General features: G+C 43.2%; 1 protein-coding gene across 1 annotated transcript in view; it reads left to right on the top strand.

Annotated features, from left to right (window-relative positions):
* hmgxb3 (HMG box domain containing 3) overlaps positions 1 to 20,295 on the top strand; it is an 82,493-nt gene that overhangs the window by 19,807 nt on the left and 42,391 nt on the right. Inside the window, exons 6-14 of the mRNA XM_052013562.1 lie at positions 3,288 to 3,432; positions 3,985 to 4,046; positions 4,397 to 4,463; positions 4,852 to 5,224; positions 8,124 to 8,254; positions 11,484 to 11,585; positions 12,471 to 12,596; positions 18,916 to 19,016; positions 19,856 to 20,008. Coding sequence (XP_051869522.1) covers positions 3,288 to 3,432; positions 3,985 to 4,046; positions 4,397 to 4,463; positions 4,852 to 5,224; positions 8,124 to 8,254; positions 11,484 to 11,585; positions 12,471 to 12,596; positions 18,916 to 19,016; positions 19,856 to 20,008 — 1,260 coding nt within the window. The remainder of the gene's footprint in view (positions 1 to 3,287; positions 3,433 to 3,984; positions 4,047 to 4,396; positions 4,464 to 4,851; positions 5,225 to 8,123; positions 8,255 to 11,483; positions 11,586 to 12,470; positions 12,597 to 18,915; positions 19,017 to 19,855; positions 20,009 to 20,295) is intronic.

Consider the following 20,295-nt stretch of genomic DNA (forward strand, 5'->3'; position numbering starts at 1 on the left):
TTGGAGCTTTCTCCAACTATGAGATGTTTGTTCATTTACTGTTGCAGATGGATGTGGCATGATAACAGTGTTTTGAGTTGCTTCACTAATTGTGAGATTGTTCAGTTTATAGCATGTCACTTCTGTTGTAAATTCATCAGGCTGGCACCAAATTTTTAGATTGGCCAGATGGTGCTCCTGACCTGCTCAGCTGGACCCTTTTTGAATGAGTTGGTCTCCTGCCTTGGTGGTGAATAGAGTCACAGAGTTGTACAGCATGGAAAAGGGCCATTTGGCCTAACTCGCCAATGCTGACCAAGTTTCCTTCCTGAATTAGTCAAATTTTCCCGCATTTGTCCATGCCCCTCTAAATCTTTCCTACCATGAACCTGTCGAAATGTTTTTTTTAAATGTTGTAATTGTACCACCTCCACCACTTCCTCTGGCAGCTCATGCCATATACCCACCACCATCTGTGTAGAAAAACTTGTCTATAGAGTCCCCTTTAAAACTTTCCCCCCTCACCTTAAGCCTATGCCCTCTAATTTTAGACTCCCCAATCCTGGGGAAAAGACTGTGACCATCTACCGTACCCATGCCCCTCGTGATATTTTATAAATCTCTATCAGGTCACTTCTCAGCCTCCTTTGCTCTAGTGAAAACAGTCCCAGCCTATCCAGTTTCTCCTTGTAGCTCAAGCCCTCCAGTCCCGGCAACATCTTTGAATCTTTTTTGCACCCTCTCTGGCTTCATCACATCTTTCCTATAGTATGGTGACCAGAACTGCACACAGTATTTCGGGTGTGGTCTCATCAACATCTTGTACAGCTGTAACATGATGTCACAACTCTTGTACTCAGTGCCCCGTCCGATGAAGGCAAGTGTACCATGAGCCGCCTTCACCACCTTATCTATTTATGTCGCCACTTTCAGGGAACTATATACTTGTACCCCTAGATCTCTTTGTTTTGCAACACTCTCCAGTGCCTTGCCATTCAGTACGTCTCTCCTGCCCTGGTTTAACTTCTCTAAACACATCACTTTGCACTTGTCTGAGTTAAATTCCACCTGCTACTTTTTTTGCCTAATTTTTCCCAGTTGATCTAGATTCTGTTGTAATATTAGGCAACCTTCACTGTCCACCAGACCATCAATTTTGGTATCATTTACAAACTTGCTAATCATGTCACCTGCATTCTCATCCAGTTGTTTACATATATGACAAACAACAGGGGACCCAGCATTGATTCCTGTGGCACACCACTGGTCATAGGCCTCTAATCTGAAAAACAGTCCTCCACTACCACCGTCTGACTACTTCCACCATGTCAATTTTGTATCCATTTGGCTAACTCACCCTGGATCACATAATCTAGCCTTCCAGACCAGCCTATGCTACGGGAATATGCCAGTCTATGAGATAATATTATAGTAGAATACAGTTCACCTGCTGATGATGGCTCAGCACATCATGGATGCTTAATCTTCAATCTATTTCCCTTGATGGTGGTGCAACAGCACATGATGGGGGTGTTGTCAGTGTGAAGATGGGATTTTGTCTTTGCAAGGACTGCTGTGGTCATTTCTACCAATACCATTGAAGAGCTATCTACAACCGCTATCTAATCATATATTATGAGAATATAATTTTAGGTTTTAAAATAGGTTACTCTTGTGTTAGGTCCTGCAAATTAATATTTCCCCCTTTTTCTTTACTGCGAAGCTATAATATTTTAATGATAGGTGATTGATATGACCTGGAAGTTTATCAATGACTATTTCAATAACATGTCTACTGGATTAAATATCACCTTGTGATATGAAATGATAATGATTTCTCTGTTGGACCAGCTGTTTATATTTGAGGGAAACAAATGCAAATGAAAACCTCAATAATGAGCTATTTCCTGTGGTAAATTATATTTCTGTAGAATATGCAGCACAGAGCAGGCATAGTTGTTCTCTGCTGATCTTTATTCTGTAACTGGTTACCCACATTCCAGCTACTGCGTGCCAGTCTTTCAGCATGACCAAATATCCCAGTTCTTGCATGCATTTATCTGGTTTCCTTTAGAAAGAATTTAACTTATTTGCCATGATTTCTGTGCTGAATTTCACTTCTCATCTTTGATTTAATGTGTCAAGTTAAATTCCACCATGAAGTACATAATATAAATATATTTAAATTTTTTTTCTCTAATCCTATTGTGAAACCAAGGAGAGTTAACAACTGGAGTAACTACAACTTTTGGCTTCATGAGCTGAAATGCTTTGGGAAATTGCAAAAGCATTTGAGGAAAGGCATATGGGGTTTCTTTTGCTTTTCTGTAATTGTTACCAAAATCACTTGGACTGGAGAGATAATCTAAATCTTGGATCTAGGCCTTTCAGCATACAAGTTGAAACACATTTCTACATGCAAGGCATGGTTGAAGTTTGGAACTCTTTTGAAATGCCAATTGAGACTTGTCATTTATTTATTTTAAAACGGAACTGTTTTGTTTTATCAAAAATGTTAGGGATATAGCATAGAGACAGGCATATGGAGCTCAGACACAATGTCTTGATCTCATTGAATGCTGGAATGCTTCTGAACAAAGGTACCTATTCTGTTCCCGTGATGAAGTGAGTGGAATGCAGCTCGCTGTATGGCAGATGGTATGTGAACTGTGGAGGGATAAACTGAATAAAATAACTGCTGTTCTTCAAACCTGACCAAACAAAAGTAGTCTTGGTTAAAAAAAACAAGCACCTTCCTGGTCAAACATTCGCATCATGTGTGCTAGCTTCTTCATAGTGGTGCAGCAGTTAGTGCTGCTGCTTCACTGTTCCAAGACCCTGGTTTAGATCCTGATCTCAGATGCTGTCTGCATAGAGTTTGCACATTCTCCCTGTGATTATATTGGTTTCCCTCACGGTTTGGTTTCCTCCTATATCCCAAAGACATGTTGGTTGGATAATTGGCTACTGTAGATTGCCCTTGCAGTAGGTGGGAGACAGGGCAGTCGGGGGTGAAATTGATAGGCATGTGAGGGAGAAGTTTGCAGGGAGATAAGTTGAGGAATAGAATGGGTGGGTGTGCTCTGAGAGCCAGCATGGTTCGATGGGCCAAAAGGTCTCTCCGTGTCATGAGGAAATATGAGAAACTGAGGAATAAGAAGTTTCCATAACAGAAACTGTTTTCTTAAAACCTCATGGAAACAGGGCACCTCACCCTGTTATCTTTTTATTTCTGACTTTGGAGCTAAGATTACTGGGAATGTGCCACAGTAATAATGGTGTTTCAAATTCTAATTGTTTTGTTGCAGTCTATCTTCACCCAGAAGACAACGTATACACGAAGGGGCCGTGGCAGTTGTCCAAATCCTACTTGTTTATTTACCTATGTCACAAGGCACAAACCTCTACAGTGCCCAAATTGTGGAAAGTGGCTCGGAGGGAAATGGATCCCAAGGTAATCTAGTAACATTTTTGACAATGATCAAATCTAGCTTCGCTCAGCATGGCCATCAGGAACATCTGTAACAAAACAAAGTTCACAGTAATAACTATCTTTGAAGCTACTTCATTATTTAGTAAACAGGGAATTACTTGTATATTTTGAAGTTAGATTAATTTATTGTTTTGACAAAATAGAGTTTCCTGACTTGTTTGTGCCATATATTACTTATAGAAATTCCTGATGCATATACAAAATATTTCTGAGCTTTTACTTTGGTTGTTTGAACTGCTTTCATTTAAGGAAGAGTCTTGATGCATATGGTTGCTACCTCTGGTTATGAATCGAGCTTGAGAGCTCCCCAGTGTGTTGGGGGGGTGTTTGGGGAGAGTTCTATTCGTTGATAGACTTCTATTTAAAGATCTTTTAAATAGACTTCTATTTGTTGCTCAATGAACCTTTAAGGGAAAAGTTGAGATAATATCTATGTATAGATTAAATAAATTGCTATTTTAAGGAACTTAGTTTTTACTTGTGGACCGACAATCTTTTAATTTGTTTGTGACAGGGTAAACAACCGCAGGTGTTAAATGTGCACGTGGAATGTAATCAAGAGAAGCAGAGCAAGGTACTTTGTCAGCATACCTAACTTCCTGTTTCTCTCTCAAATATTCGTTCTTTTTCTTTAAATTATCAAGTGAATTGTGGTTCATTGAATTCAGGAATTTGTAGCCTGCAAGGAAGGTTTTCAAAATCTACGTTGTAGCTTGGTTTTATATAAATCACTTATGGCAATGCGAGGGATCGAAGTGAATAAATGAATAGAAGAATTTTTAAATATTCAAAAGATTTGGGAATTAAAGAAAATTTTCTTAAAACCCAAAACTAATGTTGAATACTAGTAAAAAAAAGTATAAAGGCTCTCAGAGTCTCTAAATAGTTGCAAAGAGTTTTGAAACATATTAATATCTTTTGCAGGATTCCACTGAAAGAGAGCGGGTTGTTAGAAAATTAGATAACTCTGATTTCGCAAAAAACAAACCAAGTTTCTCTATGAAGTTATAAATAGTCTTAAAATTTCCAACCTATGTCAGTTTGTTCAGTATCCTTAGTTAAATATAATAAATGTGGTTAAAATTAATGCTTTGTTTTTATAACAAAATCTTTTGTTAGCATGTATCTTTATAATCCTGTAATCATTAGATGTTCATTACTGAGCGAGAAATTTTATTTGGGAGATAACAACTGGACATGCCTTTCCGTTTTAGAAATATTCCATTCTAAATTAATTGAGCAGAATTCTTTATTTATATAGTTTCTTGCAAATTTCCTCAGCATCTTGTTTGACTTAGGAAAAGTAGAAGCATAAGTAGAGTTCTGAATTGATGTTGCATAACAAGCTGTCATTCCTTACTCTCTTTGTAAATGGACAGGAAACAGTAGATGTATGCACAAGGACACAGCCCAGTCCAGTTTGGAAAGTTCACAGGCAGTAAGTCAACTTCTAAATGTAGCTTCAGAAGATCACAGAGAAGAGGAGCAACAACCAATGCAAGCTAGTTGGCAGCAGACTGTACACGTTGAGCCAAGGGATTCGGGTGCACCAGTGCCCACTTTGCAGAATGAAGAAGTGCCCCTTCCAATACAGCTTTGTAATACAACGTTAACTGCTGTGGACCATATAGTGGAAGCGCACCCTGAAGATGCTGTAAAGGAGATGGAGGCTCCAAACCACCAAGCATCAAATGAAAGTAACACTGCCATCAATAATTCCCATGGAGTTAAGATCGCAAGACCAGGATCAAGGTTAGTTTTTTTTTTGCAAAATGAATAATGTACATTTCTGAACTTGATTTCCACATAAGGTTGTTTGCATCCAAGTCTGAATAAGATCTGGGTGTTTAGCGTGTAACCTTGTGCCAAAAATAACACATAGCCAGTTGAAATGTAATAGCCTTAATTTTGTTGTTGAAAAAGAGTCTTCTGTTATCAGCTTGCAACATCAAATCCTGGACACGCACTGTGCATTGATGGTTTCCTACAAACATTTAATCGTGTAATTTCATAACTTGACATCTGCAAAGAGTTGTCAGATAATTGTGTCAATACAAGTGCAAGCAGTTTAAGCTTTCAAAGGCATTGTCCATGATTTGTTCTTTACGTAAAAATATGTTTTAAAATGTATAGGAATTGTAAGCACTTTTTTCTTTCTACGGATTTGGGGAAATTTGTTGTTATAAAAAATACAAGGAACCTAACAGCAGATTTAGAGTCACAGACTTACTGAAGGTTATACATTTACTAAAGTTCACCTTAAACACCATTTTTAGTAATGTCCAAATGCTAGTTAGAACATAAATCCACAGTGAGTGTGTTCTGGTAATTCAATATGAGGCTACCCTTCACATGAGACACTCTTCACAGATGACCCTAGAATATAAGTATTGGCATGATACTCAACTGTGTATAAACTCTGACAAGACAGACGTGAGTGTACTTGCCAACAGGAGTAGCTGAATGAATTTTAGGAATAAAGGTCACTTTCACGGTCCCAAGAACAGAAATGATACAAAATGTGATTGTATTTATATCCTTATAAATTTGAAGTAGACACTTATAAAGGTTCTATTTGCAAAGTATGGAGTCAATGCTTTTATTGAGATGAATGCTTTTGGTGGCAATCAGATCATTTGCTGACTTGCACCAGTCTCAATATGCAATCTCTTTTCCTTTAAAACTAAAATTTATCATCAATCGAAACAATTACAGTACAGATCTTTGTTAAAAGCTGACAGTTCCACTCTATATTGCTGGCTTTTGCCTACATAACAGTGTGGATGTTTGGACCACCCCAAGTGAAGGCAGAAGTCCTGAACTTCTGCACAGCTGAACACTGCTCTCAGTACAACTGCGCTATGCTGTTGAACTCTTTATAGGGTCAAGTGGAGGAGCGTAAAAGGCTGGGAATCTGCCTACTGAACCTACGCCAGGTTATCCTGGCAAAAGTCTGTTGGAAGGAACAACTATAGGAAGGTAAGTACAAGGTAATTTTCTTTTTTATGTGGATCTAATTGTTTCCTAATGTTTAATTTAAACATTCTCTATTTTTAATTTGTCTTTTTGATTAATCATTTGTAAATGTCAGAAATGTTAAATCTCCTTGAGTATGACAGCCAGTATGCCTTATAGAAGTTATCTTCATCTGCATTTCCCTCATTGATCTTCTCTGTAACTTCATCAAAAAACTTCGAGTTAGTTGGATGAGTTACCTTTGACAAATTGATTTTGGTATACTCTAATCAGACCATTGTTATCCAAGTGACTGCTAATTCTGATTATTATGGCCAGAACATCCTATCACCAAGAGTAAACTGGTTTGTAGTTATTGGGTATATGCTTATCCCCTTTTGGCATTTGTACTTTAGAAATGATGCAGAGGCTTTAGGGAGGGTGCAGAAGAGGGCGGCACGGTAGTGTAGCAGTTAGCGTGACGCTATTACAGCACCAGCGATCGGGGTTCGATTCCCATCGCTGTCTGTAAGGAGTTTGTACATTCTCCCGTGTCTGCGTGGGTTTCCTCCAGGTGCTCTGGTTTCCTCCCACATTCCAAAGACATACGGGTAGGTTAATTTGGGTTTAAAATGGGAGGCGCGGACTCGTTGGGCCGGAAGGGCCTGTTACCACACTGTAAATAAAATTTAAAATTTAAAAAAATTTTTAGAGATTTTTCCAAATGATTCCAGGGATAAGGGACTTTAGTTATGTAGGTTGGCTGAAGAAGCAGCAATTGTTCTCCTCTGAATAAAGGACCTTATGAGAATACCTCTTAATGGTATTTACAATTAAAAGGGGTACAGACAGAAATTGTTACCATAGACAACATGGATGGAAACCGATAGGTAAGGACAAAAATTTTTAGAGCTATAGTGAAAGAGCACCACATTGGTCAAACTGAATTGTTCTTTAGGGCTCAATGTAGATTATATTGACTGACTAATTACCTTCCATACTATATATTTTTATGATTCAGTGGAGTATTCTGTCAGCTATCATCCAAACTTGTATTATTACAACAAAGTAATATTGTGGTGAAAAATGCAATGCATGAATGTTTGAAGTGCTATAACCTCTACTGCAATAAAACATGGATTAGAATTTATCTGGGTCATTTTGTGCTTGTGAACAAAGCCATTCTTTTATCTTTCCACTATTCCTTGGGTGCACATCAGTGGACTTGAGCCTGAATTATTGCCATTCCGTTCCACAAACGTTTACCACAAATGATTCAGAACACACAATTGAGAGGTTTCTTAAGCCTATTCCTACTTCTTGCAACCTCCACGCCCCCCCCGCCACCCACTGCTGCCATAAATAAAATTTTTGAATTGAGCCTCCATTCGTGGAGAGAAAATTCCAAAGGTTATCATCATTCCTTCACTTCCCCACATTCAGTGCTGCTGTGAATGTGGTGATGTTTTGGCGTAGTAGGAATTTAATTTATTAACTTGTAATGCATTGGGTATATTATTTTCTGCATTACTTTAAACAGATATGAGCCCTTTCAAAAGACTTCATAGCAACAATGTAAGGAATTCATGAAAATGTGTTAATTGTGTCACTAAAAGTTCCAAGTGTCGGAGTAGTCCTGTTGAGGTCCAAAAGGAATGAATTTAACCCAGTATGTTGTTTCTTCTTTTCTCTCCAGTATTTCTAGACAAGGTTTACAAGTACGGCGAAGAACTAAAGCTAGAGGGCGAACAAAATCCACCTTGTTGACTGGTGCTGCACGGTCACGACCACCACGTGTTATCCTGCCAGCAGCTCCATCCACTGCAGGTATGTAACACTGTTAATATCAACATTTTAACTACACTACACATTATAAATTTAACTTCCTTATTATTTAACAATAACCTCAATACCTATTGTGCTTTTAATGTAGTAAAACCAGCCAAGACACTTAGTATCAACAGAAGTTATCAATTCAGATAAAGGAGATATTGATGGTGTGAAAGGCAGGTTCAAAGGAGCACCCTTGCAAGAGGAAAGGGAGATATTGTGGCAGGAAATTCCAGAACTGCAGTGCTCTGGCAGCTGAAGATACATCTGCTGATGATTGGAGGTTTAGGAAAGGTCAAGATGCTTCATTTGGAATGGAGCAGATATCTTGGTGGGTCCCAGGATGGTGGCAAGTCCACAAAGAGCTTTAAAAACAAGGATGAGAACTTTAGAATTATGGTGTTACTTAAATGCAAGCCAAAATAGGTCAGCGTGTATAGCGGTGACTGTTGAATGACGTTTGATGCACATTAGAACATGAGCTTTAGTGTTATGGATAATCTAAAGTTTATGCCAAGGAAAAAATAGGAAAGACAAAGTGTTGGAATAGTCAAATTCAGAGGTAACAAAAAAATTGGATGAGAGTTTCAGGAACAGTTGAGCTGAAATAGGGATGAAATAGGGGAGTGTTATGGTGACAAAAATAGAAGATCTAAATGATCAGATAGATATGAGAACTGAAGCTCATCTTCGGTTAAGTACATAGTTTCTACACCTCATACAGCTGTCAGGGAGAAGGATGGATTTGGAAGCTAACAAATGGTAGGGGCTAAAGACAAAAGCTAACAGGTTTAATCTTTAATTACTGTGGAAGAAGTTTCAGTTCTTCTGATACTAGATTTTGACCAAACTGACTGGCACTATTGTAAAACTTGCAGAGGAACAGTCTGGAGATGCTCAGTGATGTCAACAGCACCTGCATGCTATATCCGTGCTTTTAGCTCGCATCTAGTGCAGGCGGGTCATGCAGAAAGTAGTCCTTCAAGGCATGAAGCCTGCTTTATCATTACTTAAAGTGGCCCCTTCTGAGTAATCCATTGGAAGCCACCTCAAAGTAAAATTTGCTTTTGTCTTGGCAGCTCTCCCTCAGGAACTTTCTCTCCTCACAGTGACCCTATCTGGCCCTCGAGGCTAGTTTTTTCGCCTTTGTACGTTTAAAGTTATTGCTGAATATAGTTCCTTTACATATTAAAGTGCATTTCAATTCATCATAACTCTGTGTTTAGAACAAGTCTTTCAATCTCCCAATTGAGGGTAATACTTTAAACTTTTGTCATCTGATTACTGACATTTTATAGATCCATAGAACAATACAGCACAATATAGGCCCTTTGGCCCACCATGTTGTGCCACCCTTCAAACCACACCTAAGACTATCTAACCCCTTCCCCCCACATATCCCTCTATCTTAAATTCCTCCATATGCTTATCTAACAATCTCTTGAATTTGTCCAAAGTATCAGCCTCCACCACCACCCCAGGCAGTGCATTCCATGCACCAACCACTCTCTGGGTGAAAAACCTCCCTCTAACATCACCCTTGAACTTCCCACCCATTACCTTAAAGCCATGTCCTCTTGTTTTGAGCATTGGCACCCTGGGAAAGAGGCGCTGGCTGTCCACTCTATCTATTCCTCTCAGTATCTTGTATACCTCTATCGTGTCTCCCCTCATCCTCCTCCTCTCCAATGAGAACAGCCCTAGCTCCTTTAGTCTTTCCTCATAATCCATATTCTCTAATCCAGGCAGCATCCTGGTAAATCTCCTCTGCACCCTTTCCATTGCCTCCACATCCTTCCTATAATGAGGCGACCAGAACTGGACACAGTACTCTAAGTGTGGTCTAACCAGAGCTTTGTAAATCTGCATCATCACTTCGCGGCTCTTAAACTCAATCCCCCGACTTATGAAAGCTAACATCCCATAAGCTTTCTTAACTACCCTATCCACCTGCGAGGCAACTTTCAGTGATCTGTGGATATGAACCCCCAGATCCCTCTGCTGCTCTACACTGTCCAGAATCCTGCCATTTACCTTGTATTCCGCCTTGGAGTTTGTCCTTCCAAAGTGTACTACCTCACACTTCTCTGGATTGAACTCCATCTGCCACTTGTCAGCCCAGCTCTGCATCCTATCAATATCCCTCTGCAATCTTCTACAGCCTTCCACGCTATCCACAACACCACCGATCTTTGTGTCATCTGCAAACTTGCTAACCCAGCCTTCCACCCCCTCATCTAAGTCATTAATAAATATCACAAAAAGTAGAGGTCCCAGAACCAATCCCTGCGGGACACCACTAGTCACAGCCCTCTAATCTGAATGCACTCCCTCCACCACAACCCTCTGCTTTCTACAGGCAAGCCAATTTCGAATCCACATGGCCAAGCTTCCCCGGATCCCTTGGCCTCTGACCTTCTGAAGAAGCCTACTATGCGGAACCTTGTCAAATGCCTTACTAAAATCCATGTAGACCACATCCATTGCACTACCCCCATCAATCTTCCTGGTCACCACCTCAAAGAACCCTATCAGGCTTGTGAGGCAAGATCTTCCCTTCACAAAGCCAAATGCTCATAGATCCTACCTCTTAGAATCCTTTCCAACAGCTTACCCACCACAGACGTAAGGCTCAATGGTCTGTAATTCCCTGGACTATCCCTACTACCTTTTTTGAATAAGGGGACAACATTTGCCACCCTCCAATCCTCCGGTACCATCCCCGTTGACAACGAGGACTCAAAGATCCTAACCAACGGTTCAGCAATCTCCTCCCTCGCCTCATGAAGCAGCCTGGGGAATATTCCGTCAGGCCCCAGGGACTTATCTGTCCTAATATTTTCTAACAACTCCAACACATCCTCTCTCTTAATATCTACATACTCTAGAACATTACCCTCACCTACACTGTTCTCAGCATCATCAAGACCCCTCTCCTTGGTGAATACTGAAGAGAAGTATGGCAGTGGAAAGTATTTCTCTTTATTCATTTCAAACACAGTTATTTTTTTTGGTATGTCAATTACATCTTTTTGTAACTTGTTGTACTCATTAAAAAAAAATCTAGTAACTTCCCACATGACTACAGTTCTGCAGTCACAGTAATAGTCAGGTAAATCTCTATACTCATTCCAAGGTTTTGATATCCTTAAAGTGCTGTCCAGAATTGTCACAATCCTCCGGAAGAGGTCCTTGTCAATAATGTTCCAATGTACTGTACTTATAGCTGCACAATCAGGGGTCACCTACATTCGAGTGGTCACGGTGCCTGTCAGTCAACCAGAGACAACGGAATCCTCAGCATCTTCTGCAAGTAATGGAATTACAGGTATAGAGATACTTAAAATAATAGTCATACAGCACAGAAGCAGGCCCTTCAGCCCACCATGTCCAGAGTGCCCATTGTACCTGTCTACACTAATCCCATTTACTTGCATTGTCCATAGTCTGCTATGCTGAGGCATGTTAAGTACTTGTCTAGATGTTTCTTAAATGTTGTGAGAATGTAGTGTGAAGTATTTGGTATCTTATTTTCTAGTCATCATGCTAATACAAAAATATCAAATTTATTCCATGACATCATGTGTCTCAAGGTTAAAAGCTTAATTATTTTTGTTATGCTATCTGCTTTATTCTATTTGTATTCATTGGTTAATCTCCAGATATGGCTCAAAGTTTGAGATGATAGTTCAAACTGCTAAAGATATGTAATTTAGTGTACCCATTCAATGTACTATAATCTCAAAACTCAGTAATTGCTGAATGTAAATAATTCTGTCACAGTATGTTCTGAGCTAATTGGCGCATACAATGAAAAGGATGAAATCTGCCACTGCTGGAGTTTAACTTTTCTACATAGAATGTAAATGATTGAAAAGAAATACACTGTGCCTATTGGTAATTTGGAGAAATCTTGAATCTTTTTTTCCATAATGAAGCTCTCTGAAGATGATATTGTTGAAGTAGAAGGTTAAGAGTCCCATCACAATTTATTCCTTCACTAATTCTGATGTTCAAGGTTTAGTTTAGGATGAAAAAAAATTTAAGGCAAATATAAGGCATCCACGTGCTAGTTACACAGAGACCTAGGAGCATGTTGTCTTGTTTTGTCATCATAAATGCCTGCACAATGGAAAAACTATCAAAAGTTATTACAAAAATAATTCTGAATTTGTTTGATTAGAATATGCTGAAAATTGTCATTAATTTTTAGTCAGAAGTTCCTCTTCAAAGAGCTTGATGAGTTCTGCGCCCCCATCAGGCCTGAAACCCAGCACCTTAAAGCAACTGGGGCATTCTGTATTGCATCCGAACTATGCGGATGGAGAAGAGCAGGCAAGTGTTTTATATTTAATTTTAATCTTTGTGATATCAGGGTGACTTGGTAAATATGCCAAATCGTGGAAATTGCCTTGCCTCGTACACTAGCCTTGATTTTAATCATTTAAACTGGACTTCAGCTATTTGCAATTGAAGGTGGAAGGGGTAGTTATAGTACTTGATGAATTTCAGCTGAATATCCTTTCACATAGTCAGAAGCTTGATTGGGTATAGGTTGAAGGCTTGAGATATCCCTCTTATGGAAGCAGGACCTATTTTAATTTTGAGTCATTCACCTCACTTATTGTAGAACGTAGAACAGAACAGCACAAGAACAGGCCCTCCAATATCTTGTGTTGAACTAATTAAGCTAATGATACCTAATTAAACTAATCCCTTCTGCCTGCACGTGGTCCATATCACTCCATTCTCTGCATATTCATGTGCCTATCTAAGAACCTCTTCTATTGTATCTGCCTCCACCACCACTCCTGGCAGTGCATTCCAGGCACCCACCACTCTCAATGTAGGATAAAAACTTATCCTGCAGATCTCCTTTGAACTTTCCCCCTTTCACCTTTAAATGCATGCCCTCTAGTATTGGACATTTCGACCCATTATAACTGCAGAAATCAGAAATGCCCACATCATCAAACCTACCAGTAGAATTGGCTGGAGGGAGTAGTTGCAAGAGGGGTAATGGAGGCATTGTTTGCAAAGTATAATGATGGATACCCTGTGGACCAGATGGAATAGAAATTCTCTTGGCTTTGCCATGAATTGAGACTCAGACTTCTCTGGAACTAATCATGTGCAGGAAGCAGAACTCTTGGATCTCAGAAATAAAAATAGTAAAATCTGGAAATGCTCAGTTGGCCAGGCAGCATCTGTGGAAAGAGCAACAGAGTTGGCATTTCAGGAAAAAGACACTTAATCAAACCTGCAGTGGTAAATCTGTTTTTCTTTCCACAGATTCTATCTGACCTGCTGCTTGTTCTTGGCATTTTCTGTTTTTTATTCAGATTTTTGGCACTTGGAGCTTTTAAATTTTCATTTACTCTTGGATTATTGGCTCTGTTCAGAAGCCTCATTCCCACCCAACCTCCTGTCCTCCCCTCTCCCCGAAACTGTGACCCAATCTCTACCAGTTTAGGAGCTGCTGCAGCACTTACTTTAAAAAAAAGCAGCCCATGAGTTAAAACGATGCAGGGCCCACCCTGCTTTGGGTTTTCTTTCTTTACTTAAATCCTGCCTAGTCCACATGCAATCCAAGGTTAAAAATAAGATATTATCTCAACTTTACACTTACTGGACACAATTACACATGTTATTTTGGTTGTGACAAGCACTCACTACCAAAAATAATCTCCAGGCTGTGGCGACTCACCGTCTAGTCGGGCGAACCGGCTCGGCAGTCGGGTCGCGCGGCGTCGGAGCGACGAGGCCCAAGATGGCGGCAGGCCTCGTCTTTCCGAGCGACGGGGAGAACCCGCGCGCGGGAAAGTCCTGATGACGTAGGACTTACGTCATTGCCGGTTTTTTTGGGCGGGAGTTTTTCTCCCTTAAAGGGCCCGCGCAAGGCAGGAAAATAAACCAGTTCTGTTTGGCAATCCTCCGAGTAGAGTCTTGTTTTATTCCGCGGTAGCAACCGCTACATTGGTGACCCCGACGGTCCAAACGGCTTTTGGACCCGCGAAATGGACGACAGCGCAGCAAGCCAACGCAGTGGCCCCTCAAGCTGCCCACCTTTTGGACACTTCGGCCCAGCGTCTGGTTTGACCAGGCCGAAGCGCAATTCCACCTTCGGCAGATCACCTCCGACTCCACGAAGTACTACCATGTGGTTAGCTCTCTGGACCAGGAGACAGCCGCCCAGGTTGGAGACTTCATCCAGTCGCCTCCGGAGGAAGATAAGTACCCGGCTTTCAAAGATCTTTTGATCCGGACCTTCGGCCTCTCCCGTCGTGAGCGCGCCGCCCGCCTGCTTCATCTGGATGGCCTGGGGGACAGATCCCCATCCGCCCTAATGAATGAGATGCTGGCATTGGCCGAGGGACACAAGCCATGCCTGATGTTCGAACAGGCCTTCCTCGAACAGCTCCCCGATGACATCCACTTGTTGTTAGCTGATGCCGACTTCAGCAACCCCCGTGAGGTGGCCGCCCGGGCAGATGTCCTGTGGAGGGCCAAGCGCGAGAGCGGTTCGTCTGTCAGTCAAATCACCAGGCCGCGAGCCCAACGCTCGCCTCGCCCGGCCCCAGCAACCGAGCAGCCACGCCCCAGGAACGCAGACGACGACACGGGTGACCAGCTGTGCTTCTACCATCAGAGGTGGGGTGCGGAGGCCCGTCGATGCCGCCCACCCTGCAAGTTTCAGGGAAACGCCAGGGCCAGCCGCCGCTGATGGCTACGGCGGCTGGCCGCCGACAGAGCCTCCTCTTCGTTCAGGACAAGAAATCTGGACGGCATTTCCTCGTTGATACTGGAGCGGAGGTCAGTATTTTGCCCCCGACAGGCCGCGACACTCGTGACAGGCCACCAGGTCCTCTACTCAATGCCGCCAACGGTACAACGATACGGTCTTTCGGCACCCGTACGCTTCAATTACACTTTGGCGGCAGCCGTTTTACCTGGACCTTTACCCTTGCCACCGTCGCCCGACCACTCCTAGGAGCCGATTTCCTTCGGGCCCACAACCTGTTAGTCGACCTGCGAAGGAAGCGGTTAGTCCACTCTAGCACTCTCCGGACCTATCCCCTGGGAGAAATCAGCCCACCAGCCCCGCGCCTGGACTCCATTTCCCTTTCTGGCGATGATTTCGCCAAGCTCCTAGCCGAATTCCCATCGATTTTGGCACCTTCGTTTACAAATTCTCGGCCCACACATGGGGTACGACACCACATCATTACCACAGGGCCACCCCTTCATGCCCGAGCACGACGATTACCTCCAGACAAGCTCCGCCTGGCAAAGGAAGAGTTCCATCACATGGAGGAGCTGGGGATTGTTTGCAGGTCAGACAGCCCCTGGGCCTCCCCCCTGCACATGGTCCCCAAAGCCACCGGAGGGTGGAGGCCCTGCGGCGACTACCGCAGGCTGAATGACGCCACCACCCCGGACCGCTATCCCATCCCTCACATCCAGGACTTCGCAGCGAACTTACACGGGGCCCGCATCTTTTCCAAAGTGGACCTTGTTAGGGGATACCACCAAATCCCGGTCCATCCGGATGACGTCCCCAAAACTGCGATTATCACCCCATTCGGCCTGTTCGAATTCCTTCGGATGCCGTTCGGCCTTAAGAACGCCGCGCAGACCTTCCAGCGGCTGATGGACACGGTAGGCCGAGACCTGGACTTCGTGTTCATTTACTTGGACGACATACTGATCGCCAGCCGTAACCGCCAGGAACACCTTTCCCACCTCCGCCAGCTGTATTCCCGCCTCCGCGATTTCGGCCTCACGATTAACCCGTCCAAGTGCCAATTCGGACTTGACTCTATCGATTTCCTCGGCCACAAAATCACCAGCGATGGGGCAACACCCCTACCCGCCAAGGTGGATGCTATCCACCATTTTGCCCGCCCCGACACAGTCAAAGGCCTACAGGAATTCCTTGGGATGGTCAACTTTTACCATCGTTTCATCCCTGCAGCAGCCCGTATCATGCGCCCTCTGTTCTCGCTGCTGGCTGGTAAGGGCAAGGACATCACCTGGACTGACGAGGCTGCGGCTGCTTTCGTTAAGGCCAAAGACGCCCTGGCAGACGCCACGATGCTGGTACACCCTAGGACTGACGTCCCGACTGCCCTCACGGTAGACGCGTCCAACACCGCGGTGGGTGGGGTACTGAAACAGCTACTCGAAGACCGCTGGCAACCCTTGGCATTTTTCAGCAAACACCTTAGACCGCCCGAACTGAAGTACAGCGCTTTTGATCGGGAACTTCTAGCGCTGTATCTGGCGGTCTGGCATTTCCGATACTTTCTAGAAGGCAGGCCTTTCACCGCTTTCACCGATCATAAGCCTCTGTCCTTTGCCTTCTCCAAAGTCTCCGATCCCTGGTCAGCTCGTCAGCAGAGACAATTATCCTACATTTCCGAGTTCACAACTGACATCCAACATGTCTCCGGAAAGGATAATGTTGTTGCTGATGTACTTTCCAGACCAACCATCCACAACCTATCCTTGGGTGTCGACTACACGGCCCTGGCTGACGCACAGCAAGCCGACGACGAACTGCCCAGCTACAGAACCGCAGTCTCGGGTCTGCAGCTCCGAGATTTCTTGGTTGGTCCAGGTCAGCGGACCCTACTTTGCGACGTTGCGACTGGTCAGCCCCGCCCTATAGTCCCTGCAGCCTGGCGGAGACGCGTTTTTGACTCGGTACATGGGTTGGCGCACCCGTCCATCAGATCTACTGTCCGACTGGTCGCCAGCAAGTTTGTCTGGCATGGCCTGCGCAAACAGGTCAGTGAGTGGGCCAGGACTTGTCTGCACTGCCAGACGTCAAAAATCCAGCGACACACCAAGGTCCCACCACAGCAGTTCGAGCCTACCCGTAGGAGGTTCGACCACATACACGTCGACCTCGTGGGCCCTCTGCCGGTTTCAAGAGGAGCCCGGTACCTCCTTACCATCGTGGACCGGTTCACGAGGTGGCCTGAGGCAACCCCCCTGACTGACATCACAACTGATTCCTGCGCCCGAGCGCTGCTCACAACTTGGGTCTCACGTTTTGGCGTTCCGGCCCACATCACTTCAGACAGAGGCACCCAATTCACTTCCAGTCTCTGGGCTGCATTAGTGAACCTGCTAGGGACGCAGCTGCACACCACCACGGCCTACCATCCTCAATCAAACGGGTTGGTGGAACGTTTTCACCGCCATCTAAAATCGGCCTTGATGGCCCGCCTGAAGGGTCCTAACTGGGTTGACGAGCTGCCTTGGGTCCTGCTCGGCATACGCACTGCCCCCAAAGAAGACCTCCGCGCTTCATTAGCTGAGCTTGTATACGGGGCGCCACTAGTTGTCCCCGGGGATTTCATACCTGCCCTTCAGGACCAAGGGGAACAACCCCCAGCAGTTCTACAAAGACTGCGCGAGAAGCTCGGCGCCTTGGCCCCGATTCCCACCTCATGGCACGGTCAAGCTCCATCCTGCCAGCCCAAGGAACTACGGGACTGTAAGTTTGTTTTCGTTCGCAGGGGCACACCTCGGGCGCCATTGCAACGACCATATGAGGGACCGTTCCGAGTCATACGGAATAACGGATCCACTTTTATTTTGGACATTGGAAGCAGGGAACAGGTTTTCACGGCGGACCGCCTCAAACCGGCCCATTTGGATCTGCAACAGCCTGTCGAGGTTGCCACGCCACGACGCAGAGGCCGCCCCCCTAAGCGGCAGCTGGCACAGCCCACGGACCTTGGGGACTGTCTCGCCGGTTCTGGGGGGGGGGGTTGTGTGGCGACTCACCGTCTAGTCGGGCGAACCGGCTCGGTAGTCGGGTCGCGCGGCGTCGGAGCGACGAGGCCCAAGATGGCGGCAGGCCTCGTCTTTCCGAGCGACGGGGAGAACCCGCGCGCGGGAAAGTCCTGATGACGTAGGACTTACGTCATTGCCGGTTTTTTTGGGCGGGAGTTTTTCTCCCTTAAAGGGCCCGCGCAAGGCAGGAAAATAAACCAGTTCTGTTTGGCAATCCTCCGAGTAGAGTCTTGTTTTATTCCGCGGTAGCAACCGCTACAAGGCTAACAATCTTTGTTTGTTCTACACGCTTAAAGGCAATTTTTGAGCACTTTACAGACCCCTGTTAATTCATGCTAATTTCAATATGGGCAGTCCCACCCTTCAGTTGTACTGGTAAATTACTATTTCATACCCTGCACTCTGAATACATTGAGTCCAGGCCATGAACATTTCTGTTTTTCCACTTTGAGTTTATCTGGTTGAGGGACAACATTGAAAACAGTTAAAATTAATAAGAGATGCAGTGTATTAACTGCAGTAACAAACAAAAAATTCTGGTTAAAGAATCCAAAGCAAGTGAACATAATCTTAAAATTAGAACCAAGCCAAAATACTTTTTCGTACAAATGTCAGTGTAAAACCTGCGTAAAGCAATATAACATTCAGATTAATTGTACTTTGTTAACTACCATTCGCATTGTACCAATACTGACAGATTGCCTGAGGAATAATGAGTAGTGAGGATAATTGACAAAAATGCAAGACCAGATGCCATTTTACTTGAGACTCCAGCATTCTGTTAGAGCTGGTAAGTCACCTTTTTCAGACTTTGATGAATATTAAGAAGTTTTGTTTTTGCTTTTAGGCAGAATTAAAAGTTTCTGCAGAGAGTGGATCACCTCAAGCCAGTGCAGTTTCTGTCCGAACTGTGTGTCTGAATCTTCCAAAAACCAGCAAAGCGAGTGCCTTTGTAAGTGTTACATTCACTATGAAAGAGGATTAGAATTTTTGTTTTAAATATTTACTAAAGGAACTCGGGCATTTCTAAATTTACATTCTCTTAACTACTTTCACTCTTCATATTGTATAGATTATTCTTGAATTTTGGTTCACTCTTCATTTACAATTTTAAACATAATAAAAAAAATAACCATTTAGACCGTTTTCTCAAGTGAACAGCATACCTGAGAAAGGTACCAACCATATTTGTAGTTAACCATCACAGATAAGTTTCAGACCACTCATATGGGGGAGGGGGGCAGTGGGGAGTGGTGCAAGTAAAGGAAAGCAATTAACATACAGAAGTTGCAATCTAGAAATTAATTATTTGATGGAAAACATCTATTGCCTGGAAAATCTTGAAAGCATATAGTTTACCTTAGATGCGAGAAATTTATCTCCTCATCTTTTCTTCAATCTTGAAGCTGTCTCTGAGAAAGATAAAGAGGATTTGTTTTCCAATTTTAAGTGTAAGCCAAAACTGAAAAGGATGGAAAAGAGTTAAGTACAACAAAAGTTGTTTCTTGCCCATCTCAATGGAAAAGTGATTGTCAATTTACCAACTCCACTTGAGTGTAAACCTGGTGTCATTTGTGCACCATGTGGAGGATAAACAAGTGTATGGATGTGCATACTTTATGCAAGTGTTCTGGTATTGTTATCTTTAGTGTGGCTGTTCTTGTAAGAAATTTTAACACTTCCTGTTGGGAATTTTTGGAATAATTTCCCTTATCATAATTCTCACTGTATTCCATGGTTAACAAATTTCAAGTATGCATTGTCAGTAATAAGTTTAATTGTGTTTTTTAGGACCTGGGTTTGGCAACCTGCAGAGGTAAAGGACGATGTAAAAATCCCAGATGTACATATGTATACATGAATAGGTACAAACCAGGAATTTGTCCAAAGTGTGGCTATGACTTCACAAGAGACAAACAGGATATAAAGCCATCAAAACCTGTTGTGAGTAGTATTTTCAGAGTATATACAATAATAACATTATCTTACATGTGTTTATTTAGAAACAATATGGTTTGTGTTGCACTGTAAATTCTCTATGAAATAGTTCATGATTTTAATTTATGATTTACTTTTTGAAGTGATTTATCTTTTGGGGCTGAAGGAGCTCTCAGTTATGTTACTTGTACAATTGCCCCAACCTCAACATACTATTTTTTTTATATAGCAATGAGGCTCAGATTGTGCTGACTGATGGCAAATAGTTCCCAAATGAATCGCTTGCTATGAGC

Source organism: Pristis pectinata, chromosome 4 (assembly GCF_009764475.1).
Source record: "Pristis pectinata isolate sPriPec2 chromosome 4, sPriPec2.1.pri, whole genome shotgun sequence".
Lineage (NCBI taxonomy): Eukaryota > Metazoa > Chordata > Chondrichthyes > Rhinopristiformes > Pristidae > Pristis > Pristis pectinata.